This window comes from Opisthocomus hoazin, chromosome Z, assembly GCF_030867145.1.
Source record: "Opisthocomus hoazin isolate bOpiHoa1 chromosome Z, bOpiHoa1.hap1, whole genome shotgun sequence".
NCBI lineage: Eukaryota > Metazoa > Chordata > Aves > Opisthocomiformes > Opisthocomidae > Opisthocomus > Opisthocomus hoazin.
The window spans coordinates 41263095-41278005 of record NC_134454.1 but is presented as its reverse complement, the minus strand read 5'-3'; the positions used below and the strand labels follow the sequence as shown (position 1 = coordinate 41278005).

The window sequence follows — 14911 nt, the reverse complement described above, 5'->3', positions numbered from 1 at the left end:
AGTCTCTCTTCCTCCCTTGTCTCAGCTGTGGAGAAACTGGCCCGGGAGGTGCGGCAAATCAAAGAGAACATGTCCTACTCCCCACCTGTACGGGCCAGTGTCTCAGCTATTAGGGGCAAGCGTTTCTCTGCTCAGGAGACAGAGTACAGAGGCTATACACCCCGGGGCACCCTGTGGTTTTACCTGCGTGACCACGGAGAGGACATGAGGAAGTGGGATGGAAAACCCATCTCAAGTCTAGAGGCACGAGTACGTGAGTTGCGAGGTAAAACAATCACCAAAGGCGATTCTGTTAGGAAAAATGCCCCTCCAGTTTCCAGAAGCCAGCTCTCCAGACCAGGCAGACAGTTTGACCTTGATTCCGATCCTCTGGAGGGGACCTCCAAGTCATTTTTACAGCAGGTGAGCAGCAATTTCTCTGACCAGGATTAGAGGGGCCCTGCCTCCAGCCAGGTGGAGGAAAGGGACAACCGTGTTTCTTGGATGGTGTGGATTCGGTGGCCTGGCACGTCAGATCCACAAGAGTATAAAGCTCTAGTGGACACTGGTGCACAGTGTACTTTAATGCCATCAGAGTTCAAAGGGTCAGAGTCCATTTGCATTTCGGGAGTGACAGGGGGGTCCCAAGAGCTGAGTCTACTGGAGGCTGAAGTGAGCCTCACTGGGCAGGACTGGCAGAAGCACGCCATTGTAACTGGCCCCGAGGCTCTGTGCATCCTTGGGATAGACTATCTTAGGAGAGGCTATTTCAAGGACCCAAAGGGGTATCGGTGGGCTTTTGGCACAGCTGCTGTGGAGACGGAAGAAATTAAACAGCTGTCCATTTTGCCTGGTCTCTCGAAGGATCCTTCTGTTGTGGGGCTGCTGAGGGTTGAAGAACAACAGGTGCCATTCGCAACCACAACGGTGCACCGGCGACAGTATCGTACCAACCGAGACTCCCTTCTCCCCATTCATCAGCTGATCCGCCAGCTGGAGAGTCAAGGAGTGATCACCAAAACTTGCTCACCCTTTAATAGTCCTATATGGCCAGTGAGAAAATCTACTGGAGAGTGGAGACTGACAATAGACTACCGTGGCCTGAATGAAGTCACACCACCGCTGAGTGCTGCCGTGCCAGACATGCTAGAACTTCAATACCAGCTGGAGTCAAAGGCAGCCAAGTGGTACGCTACAATTGACATCGCTAATGCATTCTTCTCCATCCCTTTGGCAGCAGAGTGCAGGCCACAGTTTGCTTTCACCTGGAGGGGCATCCAGTACACCTGGAATCGACTGCCCCAGGGGTGGAAACACAGTCCCACCATTTGCCATGGACTAATCCAGACTGCACTAGAAAAAGGTGAAGCTCCAGAACATCTGCAGTACATCGACGACATCATTATATGGGGTGACACCGCGGAGGAAGTTTTTGAGAAAGGGGAGAAAATAGTTCAGATCCTTCTGAAAGCCGGTTTCGCCATTAAGCGAAGTAAAGTCAAGGGACCTGTGCAAGAGATCCAGTTTTGGGGAATAAAATGGCAAGATGGGCGCCGTCAAATCCCAATGGATGTCATCAATAAAATAGCAGCTATGTCTCCACCCACCAGCAAAATGGAAGCACAGGCCTTCCTCGGTGTTGTGGGTTTTTGGAGGATGCACATCCCAAATTACAGCCAGATTGTAAGTCCTCTGTACCACGTGACGCGGAAGAAGAATGATTTTGAATGGGGCCCTGAGCAACGACAGGCATTTGAACAAATTAAACGGGAGATAGTTCATGCCGTAGCCCTTGGTCCAGTCCGGTCAGGGCAAGATGTTAAAAACGTGCTCTACACCGCAGCCGGGGAGAATGGCCCAACCTGGAGTCTCTGGCAGAAAGCACCAGGGGAGACTCGAGGTCGACCCCTGGGGTTCTGGAGCCGGGGATACAAAGGATCCGAGGCCCGCTATACTCCCACTGAAAAAGAGATTCTGGCAGCATATGAAGGCGTTCGAGCTGCTTCAGAAGTGGTCGGCACTGAAGCACAGCTCCTCCTAGCACCACGATTGCCGGTCCTGGGCTGGATGTTCAAAGAAAGAGTCCCCTCTACGCATCATGCCACCAATGCTACGTGGAGTAAGCGGGTCGCTCTGATCACCCAGCGCGCCCGAATGGGAAACCCCAGTCGCCCAGGAATTCTGGAGGTAATCATGGACTGGCCAGAAGGCAAAGATTTTGGAGCATCGCCAGAGGAGGAGGTGACACGTGCTGAAGAGGCCACACTGTATAACCAGCTGCCAGAAGATAAGAAACAGTATGCCCTGTTCACGGATGGGTCCTGTCGCATTGTGGGGAAGCAGCGGAGGTGGAAAGCTGCTGTATGGAGCCCTACACGACAAGTCGCGGAAACTGCCGAGGGAGAAGGTGAGTCCAGCCAGTTTGCAGAGGTGAAAGCCATCCAGCTGGCTTTAGACATTGCCAGTCGAGAGAAGTGGCCAGTGCTCTATCTTTACACCGACTCTTGGATGGTGGCCAATGCCTTGTGGGGGTGGCTGCAGCAATGGAAGAAGAACAACTGGCAGCGCAGAGGCACACCTATCTGGGCTGCCCCATTGTGGCAAGATATTGCTGCCCGGCTGGAGCAGTTGGCTGTAAAAGTCCGTCACGTGGACGCCCACGTCCCTAAGAGTCGGGCCTCTGAAGAACATCAAAACAAGCACCAGGTAGATCAGGCTGCTAAGATCGAAGTGGCTCAGGTGGATCTGGACTGGCAACAGAAGGGTGAACTCTTTATAGCTCGGTGGGCCCATGACACCTCGGGCCACCAAGGAAGAGACGCGACATACCGATGGGCTCGTGACCGAGGGATGGACTTGACCATGGATACCATCGCACAGGTTATCCATGAATGTGACACATGCACTGCAATCAAGCAAGCCAAGCGGGTAAAGCCTCAGTGGTATGGAAGACAATGGCTAAAATATAAATATGGGGAGGCTTGGCAGATCAACTACATCACACTGCCACAAACCCGCCAAGGCAAGCGCTATGTGCTCACAATGGTGGAGGCCACCACCGGATGGCTGGAAACCTACCCTGTCCCCCATGCCACCGCCCAGAATACCATCCTGGGCCTGGAAAAACAAGTCCTGTGGTGACATGGCACTCCCGAAAGAATCGAGTCGGACAACGGGACTCACTTTCGCAACAGCCTCATAGACACCTGGGCCAAAGAACACGGTATTGAGTGGGTGTATCACATCCCCTACCATGCACCAGCCTCGGGAAAGATCGAACGTTACAATGGGCTCCTAAAAACCACTTTGAGGGCAATGGCGGGTGGGACTTTCAAAAATTGGGATACCCATTTAGCAAAGGCCATCTGGTTGGTTAACACCAGAGGGTCCACCAACCGGGCTGGTCCTGCCCAGTCAAAACCTCAGCGCCCCGTAGAAGGAGATAAAGTCCCTGTAGTGCACATGCGGAACATGTTAGGGAAGACGGTTTGGGTTAATCCTGCCTCGGGCAAAGGCAAGCCCGTCCGCGGGATTGCTTTTGCTCAAGGACCTGGGTGTACCTGGTGGGTAATGCGGAAGGATGGGGAAGTCCGATGTGTACCTCATGGGGATTTAATTTTGGGCGAGAATAGTCCATAAATAAATTGTATAAAGTTAGTTGTTAAATAACCCTGTCACTGTCTGTTATCACTGTTATAATCGTTATATTTTGTACCAGTAGTAGCATAGTAAGAATCGTCCAGATTAAAGAAGGATGGACTTTTTCGATGAAAACCTAGCAGAGCACAGTGATGATGGAACTGGACCTGGTTTTCAACAACTGGCATCCAGCAACTTCATGAAGATCAACATCTCCTGCAGACTGTGGGCACGGGCCGCACCAGATACATCAGCCGTGAGCTCCGGATGCAGCAAGTGACCGCCCATCACCACACATCACCTCTCCTGCCATGGAAGACCATTACGACAGATGGAGCCTGAAGTCATGGATTAAATGAACTCAACGGACACTTTAGAGTGATGATCCATAGACTAAGGGAATGATATCTGGAGACAGGAGAAGTGGTGGTGATCAGCTGGACAATGGGGGACCTGGGCATGACGTAGATGGTATGGAATAAGGGGTGGATAATGTCCTGGGTTTGGCCAGGACAGGGTTAATTTTCACCGGACTCCAGGAAGGGGCACAGCCGGGGGTGGGGGCTGACCCCACCTGGCCAAACAGAGCCCGGTATTCCATACCATGTGACGTCACGCTGGGTTCCGGTGGGGGGTGGGCGGCACGGCGGGAACTCACTCGCGGCTTGGGGGGGGCGCGGCGCCAGTGCTGTTCGGGAGAGCGGCTGTCTGGGTCGTGCGGATCGTTGTTGTGTTTTCTCCTTATTTGTATCGTTGTTGTTCCTGTTTCCCTCTGTTTGCTGTTCTGTTAAACTGCCCTTATCCCGACCCACCAGTTTCTGCCTCTTTCTTTTCATTCTCCTCCGCACGGCGGCGGGGGGAGGGGCAGCCGCGTGGCGCTTTTGTTGCTGGCGACAGCCGAAACCAAGACACAACTCTATTCAGCTAATTTATTCAGAATTTTCCTCAACACTTCTGCTGATTCTCACACACAACAAATTAATGCAAGACTTTTCACTCAGCCTGGCAGTATCGGTGGCCTGATGTCACCGGAAGGACAATGCTGTATTTTGGCCAAGATCATAACAAAGCAGAATCTAAAGTATGTGCGCTGTATGCTAATGTAATATGTATAATTTCCTGACTGTAGAAACCTGTTATGTTGTATTGTCAGCACATTTACTTCAGAAGTCCAAAATCTTGTTAAATTTTTTCTCCCGACAGCATGAAGAGGCAGAAGTGTAATATTATCTTTAATGCTGAAGCAACTTTCAAAAGAAATTGCCAACTTCTCTACAACATTTTTCTGCTAGCAACCCATAAAAATAACATAGTACATATGACAGGTTAGAGAAGAGATCAGAAGCCATAAAGCTGGAATTAAGTTCTTACAAATATCACTCCATACCAGGACAGAGAACACTTCTGAACTGACACACATTTGGAAATGCGACACCTGTAAGCCAAAGATCAGTGAAAACAGATCTCTGTCTCTGATCATAGAACTACTCTATGGATGGTTACATTCTTCTACCAAGATCTAAGGGAAAGGACAGAGTATGTCCGATTCTGGTTTTGGTTTAGGCATCTGAAAACCTAACCCTAAGGTTTTAACAAAACGCCCTAATGGATTTCAGGACCAACAGCTCAAACATCTGCTGCATATCTAAGTATCTTTGAAATCCAACTGGCATTGCACATAAGGATGCCTTTTTTCCTCCTTCCCCAAACACTTCAATGCTGGCATTTCCTAATTTGACAAATACTCAGTCTTTGACCTAAATAACAACATGCATAATCACAAAACCACCACCAGTGATACTAAGTACACTTAACTCACACTAACAAACTAAAGGTAACATCTTGAGCAATCTTGGAAAGCAGTTGGGAAAATTAGGATGTATGGCTCATTTATGAACCATGACAACTATGGTTTTAAATAGAGACATAAGGTAACAAAGAGATAGCTTTCAAGATTAAGAAGAAGCAAGTATGGCAGCAGCAAAGATCATTTCGGTGGGGAAAAAAAAAAAGGAATGAATAAAGAAAGTAAACAAAGCACTGGAAGAGTCTTGGTCAACAGCGAAGCGGGTGATGGAACACACCAACTTCTTTGCTGTGTTGTACTAAATGACTTAACCAGAGAGCTTTTTGGTATGTAAATGTTTACCAAAAAACAAGATTCCACGACTGAAAACACAATCTCTCTATTACACTGCTACTACCAGTATGTAGGTGCAATCCAACAAAACACTACCATTAGTCTGGCTGTAAGACATAAAATGACAGTGATGTCGCTTCCCTAGAAACTCTAAAGAAAGATAAAACTGTCTTAATTCTGCAGGTAAGAACACAAAAGGTTTCTTAAAAAGATCTGACTGTACTGAAACATTAAATGATTCGTGTTTAATAGAGAATTCACTGGTTCTGTAGACTTTTGAAGCAAATTTTCAGCAAATGTCTGACAAGAAAGCATTCTCTAAGTGTTGCTTGCCCAAATTATCCACATTGTCAAAGTCTCTTTACCTTGGATACTTCTGGGTTTGCTGGCATTATCAAAGTCACAGACCTTCTCCCATTTATCTCTCACTGCTTCAGGTGTCATTGGCTGATTCTTTCCTCTGACAATAGCACCCAAGGACCGCTCCCATCGCACTAAGGGGAAACATGAGCCAGAGTTCAAACAACAAACAAGGGAACTTTTAGCTTCTTGAGAACACTTTCATTTAGACTACTACTTTCAAGATGGTGCAAGAAAGGAAAGGTTCTACGCACTCCAGTTTAACTCATCAACATAACATTCAGCTAGACTAAAAGGGCTCACTGCTTTTAACTAACATTTAGAAAAGGAATAGCACTGGTTTAAAATTTTATTAAAGCCGCAACAGACTGACTGCTCTCTGAAAACATTACATCAGTTTTAGGATTCCGTCTAGTGAAGAGCTGTAGCTAGTATGTATCTACAGACATTCTCTTCTGACACAATTTTGGCTAATAATGCTTAGGAATCTTCCGAAAGCCTTGGGAAACTATAGCGGAAATGTGAAAACAACTTGTTGCCTAAGAAAAATGTTAATAACAGTAGTCAGTACATCCAAACAGTCCCTGAAGTTATATTTCAGTACTGTTACTTGAGAGAAATGGCTAAGGCTAGTATGAAATCAGCTCAGAAAGGATATAGACTTCCTGGCTTGCAAATAATGCTTGATCTGTCACATTGGTTTTGCTCTTAATTAACAATAGGCAATGAATAAGGCCATACCGATACCTCATTAACAAACTGGTTTCATTTTAAAGACTTCAACCGTAGCCACTATAATGATTAAAAATGGTATCTTCTTTTGACTAGAGAGTAGCAGCCACAGATTTTCAGCTGTCTTAAAACTCCACTCCTTGTGCAGGACAGCAAGGGATTTCACACTGCTGCCACAGTTGTTTTAATCTGTTTAATACACTACCTGGGAAAAGCTATGCCAGTGTCACTAGAACATTTACAAGTAGTTAGAAATGTACAAAATCTTTATCATATGGGTAAAAGCATATTTTGGAAGAAGGGGGAACCACTTCATGAATTAATGGCCCTACTTCCAGTCCACTGGTGTTATTCATGTAGGCTCAAAAGTCCTTGCACAGTTCAGGAAAATAATGCTAGTATTAGGTTCAACATATTTGGGAAAAAAGTTAAGACATTTCACACACTGAATTCAGTTTTCCATCTCATAAGCCCTCAGTATTATCTGCGAGTTCTCTTTACCTTCACATTTAAGCTAGTTACTGGAGTCACTCAAAGAAAATACTTAGCTAGCATAGCTTTTCGTTATTAATAAGGCTAACTGCCTCAACACGTAAATGCATATAACCAGTATTTTTATAGAAGTAAAGGTGGAAAGCAAATAAAAAGCAGCCTGTTTACCAGCATGTGCTACTTTTATACAATGAAAAACTGAAGTTATCAAGAAGAGGCAGCAACATATACTTAGCACCAAAAATGGAGATTCTTCTTGACTTGAATTACACCCTCAGAATCCAAGAGTTAAGGTTACTAAGCCAGATATTCAGTTACTATTACTCAGCTCAAAAGCGTAACAAAGCACATACTTAAATTACCAGTTTCCCCCAAGAGTAGTGAAATTTGTGACTTTTACTTAAAATAAGCAGACTCCTCAGAATACTAGGCTTTTGCTAATCTTCTCTCCCTAAATAAAAAGGTCTTGAGCAGAGGTTAACTGCAAAGACAATTTGCACACAATTCAAAAAATAGAATCAATTCAGCAACACAAAGTACTTACATTTGCCAATCCACCCAGCTCCCACCTGCCAAGAAAGAAGAAAATCATCAGCTCACCACATGTTACAAAGCTAAGTTCTGGTAATGCAGGGAAACAAAACTATATTTCTGAACAAACTCAACACAATAGAAGTTTCTGAACTGTTTCTGGTTATATTTAACTATTTAGTTAAGCACTGGAACACGAGCAACAAAACTCCATGCACAAGGTAACAGCTTCCATCGAATTTATGAGCTAGCAGTTTGATGACAACACCTACAATGTATTCTATAACTTAGTACTTTCATCCTTCCTGTGAGTTGCTTTCATATTTGAATGATTTAGAAAACAAAACCTTCTTTTGAAGTAGTTGCTTTGGTACCTTTTCAAACTTCTAAGCGTACAACAAGAATTATAATAATCAAATCAGTAGTATTTTGAGCACACACCAGAATTTAGCAACGTTGTTACTGCCTGTTGTCATATACAGCACAGCAGGATCAACATTTCTTCTGTCTATGCTGAGTACGTAAAATCTCACATGATAATTGAGTCTCAGCAAAAAGCAAACCATTGATTTCAGGCAAAGGGAGAGAAAGAGGAGGAAGAAAGGGAAAATAAAAAAAATTACCTCAAACAGACTGCCATTCTCTGCACAGCTCTCGTGGCAAAGCCAAACAACTAAGGGAGCAACATATTCTGGTTTGAAAGCATCGACCAGATCTAGAGAAAATTGGAGGGGGGAATCATAAGATACAAATACTGTATGGTTTCACCAAATTATTCTTACTTTAAGACCTTATGATGAACTGCAGAGACAGGGAGAATTGAACCAACAGTGTTCTGCCACGAAAAGAAAGGACAAATGAAATGAAACATTTTAAGATTCAGTAAATACAAACAACTCGTGAGATGTGTGTATGCCTCCAAACCCAACAACATTGATGCTCAGCTAGACAGATGAAAGTCTCTAGATGCTGGGAACACCATAATGTGCAGACTGCAAGACCAGGTACCTTCCTAAATTTTCATCTGACAGGCAGCCTGAAGCAAGGATAAGCCAGCTAGACATAATCCTGATGGGAATGTACCTGAACAATTTCCCTTTTAATTTGCTAGTCAGTCATAAAAAAAAGACAATACGAAAGGAATTGCAGCTGCTGAGTAGTTGAAAAACATCCCATTTGGAAATGCTGATATTTCCAAATGAGATATCAGGAATTATCAGCCCTGTTAAATTTGTATATCAATTGTATTTGGGGATTTCCATCTGGTACAAAAGAAAACTATCTAAAAATGGGGTTATTGTAATGGAGCAAAGCGTGGTTGTCCAGGCAGCTCTTATCATATATTCCATCCACTGTCTGAAAAGAAAACAAAACTTTGTTTTCTTTCATTTTTCAGCTTTTAGAATATTATTCTTTCAACAGCAATAGCTACATAGCTTTTCCTCAGCTGAACGTCAGCAAGGATTTTCAAACATACCCCGACAGATGAAGAGCTGAGAAGTTTAGCATTACAGGTACTTCTTTACTAGACAAGCTGAAGTAACGAAGTTCATTTTTAGAAGTTCCACAAAGGTAAAAGGAAACTGAACTTCATTTAATACGGTGTGTGTGCATAACAAAAGCCTTACGCTTCTCTAAAATATTCCATTTTATGACGCACATCATTTACTCTCAAAAATTAGCACTAGACTGTTATCACTAATGCTAATAATCCACTATTAAATGAAGTAAGAAACAGGCGGTAAAAGAATAAAAAAAAACCACACAGAAGATGCAAACTACATTTAGAAGTCTAGCAAGGACAACAGTAAGTGGGCCAAGTTGAACATATTTAACTGGCAATGCTAAAGCATAGCTGCTTGCAAGCATCTAAAGATGAACAGAGAAGTACTAAGACAACAAGGATTATTTGATAAGACATATGAAAATGTTTTTAAAGTTCTGGTGTCCAATCCTTTTAAAAGTATCTGAAAAACAGGGAGGGAGGGAGGGAGGGAGGGAAGCCATAAATGTCAGAGCTATAACTATCTTACAGTGAGACCAAAGGATCTCACCCTTCTTAAAATGACTAAGATATTAGGAGGTGGTTTTACCACTCTATGTAACTATTTTCATGGAATTCCAGCTATTGAACTCTCCTTTCTGCTTCAGGAACTCACAGCTGCAAGCTTGATGGATTTGATTCTTCTGCAAGCAAGCTAAATAAATCCCTGGAACGTACAACCTATAGAGGTGCCGCCAGATTTCCTGATCGTTTGGATTATTTAGACCTAAACTGGGATACTTTACACAGAACTTAACTGGTCAAACAAAATCATGCATTCAATCCATGCAAAACTGTATGAAATGTATTCTGCTTCCATATCTTGTGTATCAGTCTGAAAAACGAAGTGATTCCCCGGCTTTGACATCTGCCTATCACTAGGGAAAAGAAAGGTGGGAGTGAAATTAAATAGCCTGATTCTAGAAGACTTTCTGAGAGCAATTTCCTTTTACAGACTATTTTTTCCAAATTCTTTTTATTTATTCTGGTCAGTTGCCAAAGTAATTAGTCACTCTCTTTATCCTAAACTTACGCTTTACACACAGCTGCCTCCTATAACATTCTTTACACTGACTTCCCAATGCAGTGCTCTGTTAAGACCTGTTCAAGCATTCGAAGTTTAGTAACTGTGCAATAATGAAAGACATATGTTAAGCAACTCAGTTCATTATCATCTTCTGCTGATCATGAAATGAAGTACACACATGGCGCTGTGCAAAAAATGGTATTTCGCAATTAGACAATATTGTAACAAGTGCAGACACCTCACACAGGTAATTCCACATCTGATGAAACAAACAAGCCTTTCCACTACTGTAGGAGGATCTTGGAAAAGACTATAATTGAAGAGGCTTGCCACATGAAATTGCTTTTGTGAATTACAAAAATTGCTTCTTGTCTTGTGGCAGAAAACAGGAACTCCTTACAACAAACAAAGCTGACAGTTCAGAGACAAAAAGACAGTAGGAATCATGAATTAGCAGTATATTAAGCATAAAGGATTTGCATTTTCTAAGATATAAGAAAGTAAGCTGTGCTTCAATTTACTGAAAAATATCAGTACATGTAGACCTTAAATCATTCACCTTGCGGCATGACAGTCTGGGTCAGTCTGGATCCAGCAGTAGGAGCAATTGTGTTGCAGTGGATGTTATACTTCCGTCCTTCAATTGCAATTGTGTTTGAAAGACCCAAAAGGCCAAGTTTAGCGGCACTGTAGTTTGCCTGACCAAAGTTTCCATATATTCCAGCAGCTGAGGAAGTCATTATTATTCTTAGGGGTGAGGAGAAACAAAAAAATAAAAAAAGGAGAAAAAAAGCTCAGTGATTTCAAGCTGTTTAATCCCACACAACAGCATTTTCCAGCTGTGGCATTATATTCTCCATATTCCACAAAACAGAAGTGCGCAAATAAGAAAATATTATGTGTGGTTTTGCTAACAAACAGATGTCTTTTTTATGCATGATTGATAGCAAACATTTGACAAATCCTGAAGCGTTGTCATAGTAGCAGAAAACTAACAAAGTCGTGGGCCTTTCTGAGTTATACTATAAAACCAGAACAGACATTCTGTGACAACAGGGTATGGTACAGAGGAAGTATTTTCACATTCTAACTATACTTCAATTGGTATTATTCTTACAACTAACAAATTACTTCAGCATTCAGAAAAAAATTATTTTATTCAAAATTATTTCACCTTAATATCCACCCTGGCAGTACGTGAAGACGCCTTCTTACAGAATTCACCTTCAAAGAAACCTGCTGTGCGTTAAACCCACAAAGCAAGAAGATAGCAAAGTCTTGCCCTTTGCTGTCGCCCTAACATTACTGCTGTGGAGATGACTACCTGCTTACAAGAAAGCTCTAAAACCACTACAGTTCATAGCTGGGCTGAGGCAAGAAAATATTGTGCTGTAGGTGTTCTCATAAATTGGAATTCAAAAGAAAAGGCTCTATATTTTCACTTTTAAAAGATGACTTCCCAGAATCCATTCCAACCTACTGTAAACACACTGCACAGCTGGGATCAAAGTTTATTTCATTTTTATTATTATTTGCCTCACCGACAATATTCCGTTGTTTTTAATTTAAATAAAGAGATGTGTTACCAGTACTGGCTCAATATGCTCAAGATGAAAAATGCTATAAAATCTATACAAAGCAAGCATTTTGGAGATGGCATGGGTGATTTATACATAAACTGCAGAAGCACTCACTAGCATCGTTATCTGAGCAAATACAGGAAAGGAGCCAAGGGAAGCGTTTTCCTAAATGCATGCAACTACTAGACTTTAGCCGTGTATTGTCTGCTGACCTCTTGCCTTGTCCTTACAGTTCACTTCCTTGGATAAGAATGAACATCAGTATGGTCACAGAATGACAAAGAAGCTCACAGGGCTTTCAACATGTGTAAGTATGTTTGTTAAGATTAATATAAACATGTCAGTGTTTTGACAAGGAAAAACAACAAAAGTGAAAAAACTTAAAGGTCTGAATTCACTGCGCTCTTTCAGTTCACAGTAACGCATACCAAAATGGACCAAGAACATTCCCGCAACTTCCAAGACCTTTGTACAAGGTGGGGGCGGGAGGGAGAATCCAAACCCAAACAAAAAAACCAAGACCCATAAGCAGAACTGCATGTACCTGTTATTTGAATAAGCAGGAGCAGGAGAAGAAACCCTGGGACTTGCAGTAACAAAGAAGTAACAAATATTTATAACAAGTCCTCGTGAAGCAAAATGACATTTCTGTAACCCTACAGCTCCTGTCTGGGATATCTGCACCTACATAGAAAAAAAACTTAGAAACATTTAGCTGTGGAGGCACAGAGATGGGCAGAACTGAAGGTATGAGGGCTTACACATTTGCACTGATTTTGTTTCATCCCAGTGACAGTGAAAGAAAAGGACGCAAAACTCCTCATTCACTATCAGGGCATGCATCAGCCTGTTATATCCTACTGAAAAAGCAAAAAAATAAGAGACAGATTCTTACCTGCCAAATTTCTGGTTTTTCATATGATTCCATGCAGCTCGGGTGACCAGGAACGATCCCCTCAAATGAATTCTATGAATTATATCTAGGAACAAATTAATGTCGGTTTAGTAATTCCAGGATTTCGTCTCCCAACTCCAAATGCACCATTTGATTCTTCTTCATGACAAAATCTGCACTCTCCTCACAATCTCAAACTGTTCCTAAAAAAAGCTGTGCGCTTTTTTTTTTCCCTTTTCTTTTTAACAGACCGTTTTAAGTGCTTGCCTGAACATGCTGATCACTGATCACACTGATCACCTCTTCTGCCTCTTGGATGGGGCTCTGCTGTGTAGAATTCACAAGCATTCAAAATTCCTGCACTTCAGCAGTCAAATGAGGACTACAGTAGCTAAACCATCTTTGCAAAAGTCTGCTCAACTAGCTTAACATAACTTACCACCTCAGTGAAGGTTTCCCCTTGCTCTTCTGTCCCTTGGCATATCGGTTTTCTTTCCTCTGTTGTCAGTTCTGGGTCTTTTAAGCCTGTTTAGTATTCAGCCAGTCAGTGCTGGCATTAGGAAGTGTTCTGCTCACAAAAACTACTGTGTGTGTTTCACATGCCTCTTTTTTGTATTCTGCTCACCAACTAGGAGTGGCAGCTACGGCCTTTCTTCCCCTTCGGAACTACATGCACCTACCATGCACTGCAGCACAGATCTGTTTTGCAAACTGAACACAGGCAGCTTACCACTAAGCTTTCAGGGCAAAATATAATTCTCTGATCTGGCACAGCCAGCCTTCCCCACCCTCCCTTCTTCCTTGCACCAATGAGAGGGATGTACCTTTCAACTTTTGCACAGAAAGTACATTTTAAAGTCTATCAACTCACCCCAATCTTCATCACTTATCCTAACAAATGAACGGTCTCTTAGGATCCTAAACAGCATCATTAGGAGAACAAAACAAAACAAACAAACAAAAAAAAGATGAACAGGTGTTTACACAAAAGTGAGAGCCCATAATCAAACAGGAAAAAACCTTCAGGTTTACTCACCCAGCATTGTTTATGACAATATCTGCCAAAAAAAAAAAAAAAAGAAAATAACCTAAACTAATGCACTGATAAAATACAAGCTTGTTTCTTTCTTTCCCCCACTTGTAAAAATACATATTAACAAAAACACTGCACACATACATCGTATTGCTATACTACAGCTCCTTGTCCCTAATAGTGGAATTCTACCATTGGACAATAATTAAGACAAAACAAAATACTCTAGTACAGGAAATCTTGGCCTGCCAATGGAACAAATCCTGACAGGAAGGTGTACCTGAGAAGTGCTAGCTACCTGGAAACACAACACCTGCAGGATGCAGCCATCCTGCAGAGTTTTGCAGCTTGCTTTGAATTCCAGAGTGCTCCTGATTATGCAGTTTCTGCCACCATCTTTGTTGCAGTGAGCCCAAAGGATAACTGGAAAAACCAGGGAGTCAGAGAGCCACTAAAGCAACCTGGATCATAACAATTTTTTGTCAGATCTTTAATTTTGTTCCTGTTGGCTTTGATGATGTGTACTTCTAGCCATTTAACCCCTAGTTAAAGCGACACAAACTTCACAACGAAACAGAGACAATCATATGGTAAAGAAGAACATTACTTGTTAGATAAAATACATCAAGATTTTTTTTTTTTGTTAAAGCATTTTGATCTTCTTATAGGCAAAAGACCTTCCAAAACATGGCAGAGTATCTCTGACTCTTCAGCAACATTATTTAGTCTAATTTTATGCAGCCAGTTATAATACTTGATCAACTTTGTGCTTTGAGACAGAAATTGTTAACCATTACTCAAGTACCAAAACTCTGCAGGGCAGGAAAACAAGAATCATGTATCAAGCTTTAAACTTCTGCTAAAAAGTACCAAAAAGACCAAAAACATGCCCATTCAGATTTATATGTTTCACTGACTAAGGGCATCAAGGGTTGGTGAGTTCTACTGTTGTCACACTAA

The 14911-nt window shown here is 42.4% G+C and overlaps 1 protein-coding gene across 1 annotated transcript in view; it reads right to left on the bottom strand.

Annotated features, from left to right (window-relative positions):
- Positions 1-14911, bottom strand: part of HSD17B4 (hydroxysteroid 17-beta dehydrogenase 4) — a 70979-nt gene that overhangs the window by 48020 nt on the left and 8048 nt on the right. The window contains exons 5-11 of the mRNA XM_075411802.1: positions 13955-13976; positions 13790-13836; positions 12919-13003; positions 11003-11190; positions 8497-8588; positions 7887-7911; positions 6124-6252 (exon numbers count right to left, since the gene is read on the bottom strand). Of these exons, the coding sequence (XP_075267917.1) occupies positions 6124-6252; positions 7887-7911; positions 8497-8588; positions 11003-11190; positions 12919-13003; positions 13790-13836; positions 13955-13976 (588 nt within the window). The remainder of the gene's footprint in view (positions 1-6123; positions 6253-7886; positions 7912-8496; positions 8589-11002; positions 11191-12918; positions 13004-13789; positions 13837-13954; positions 13977-14911) is intronic.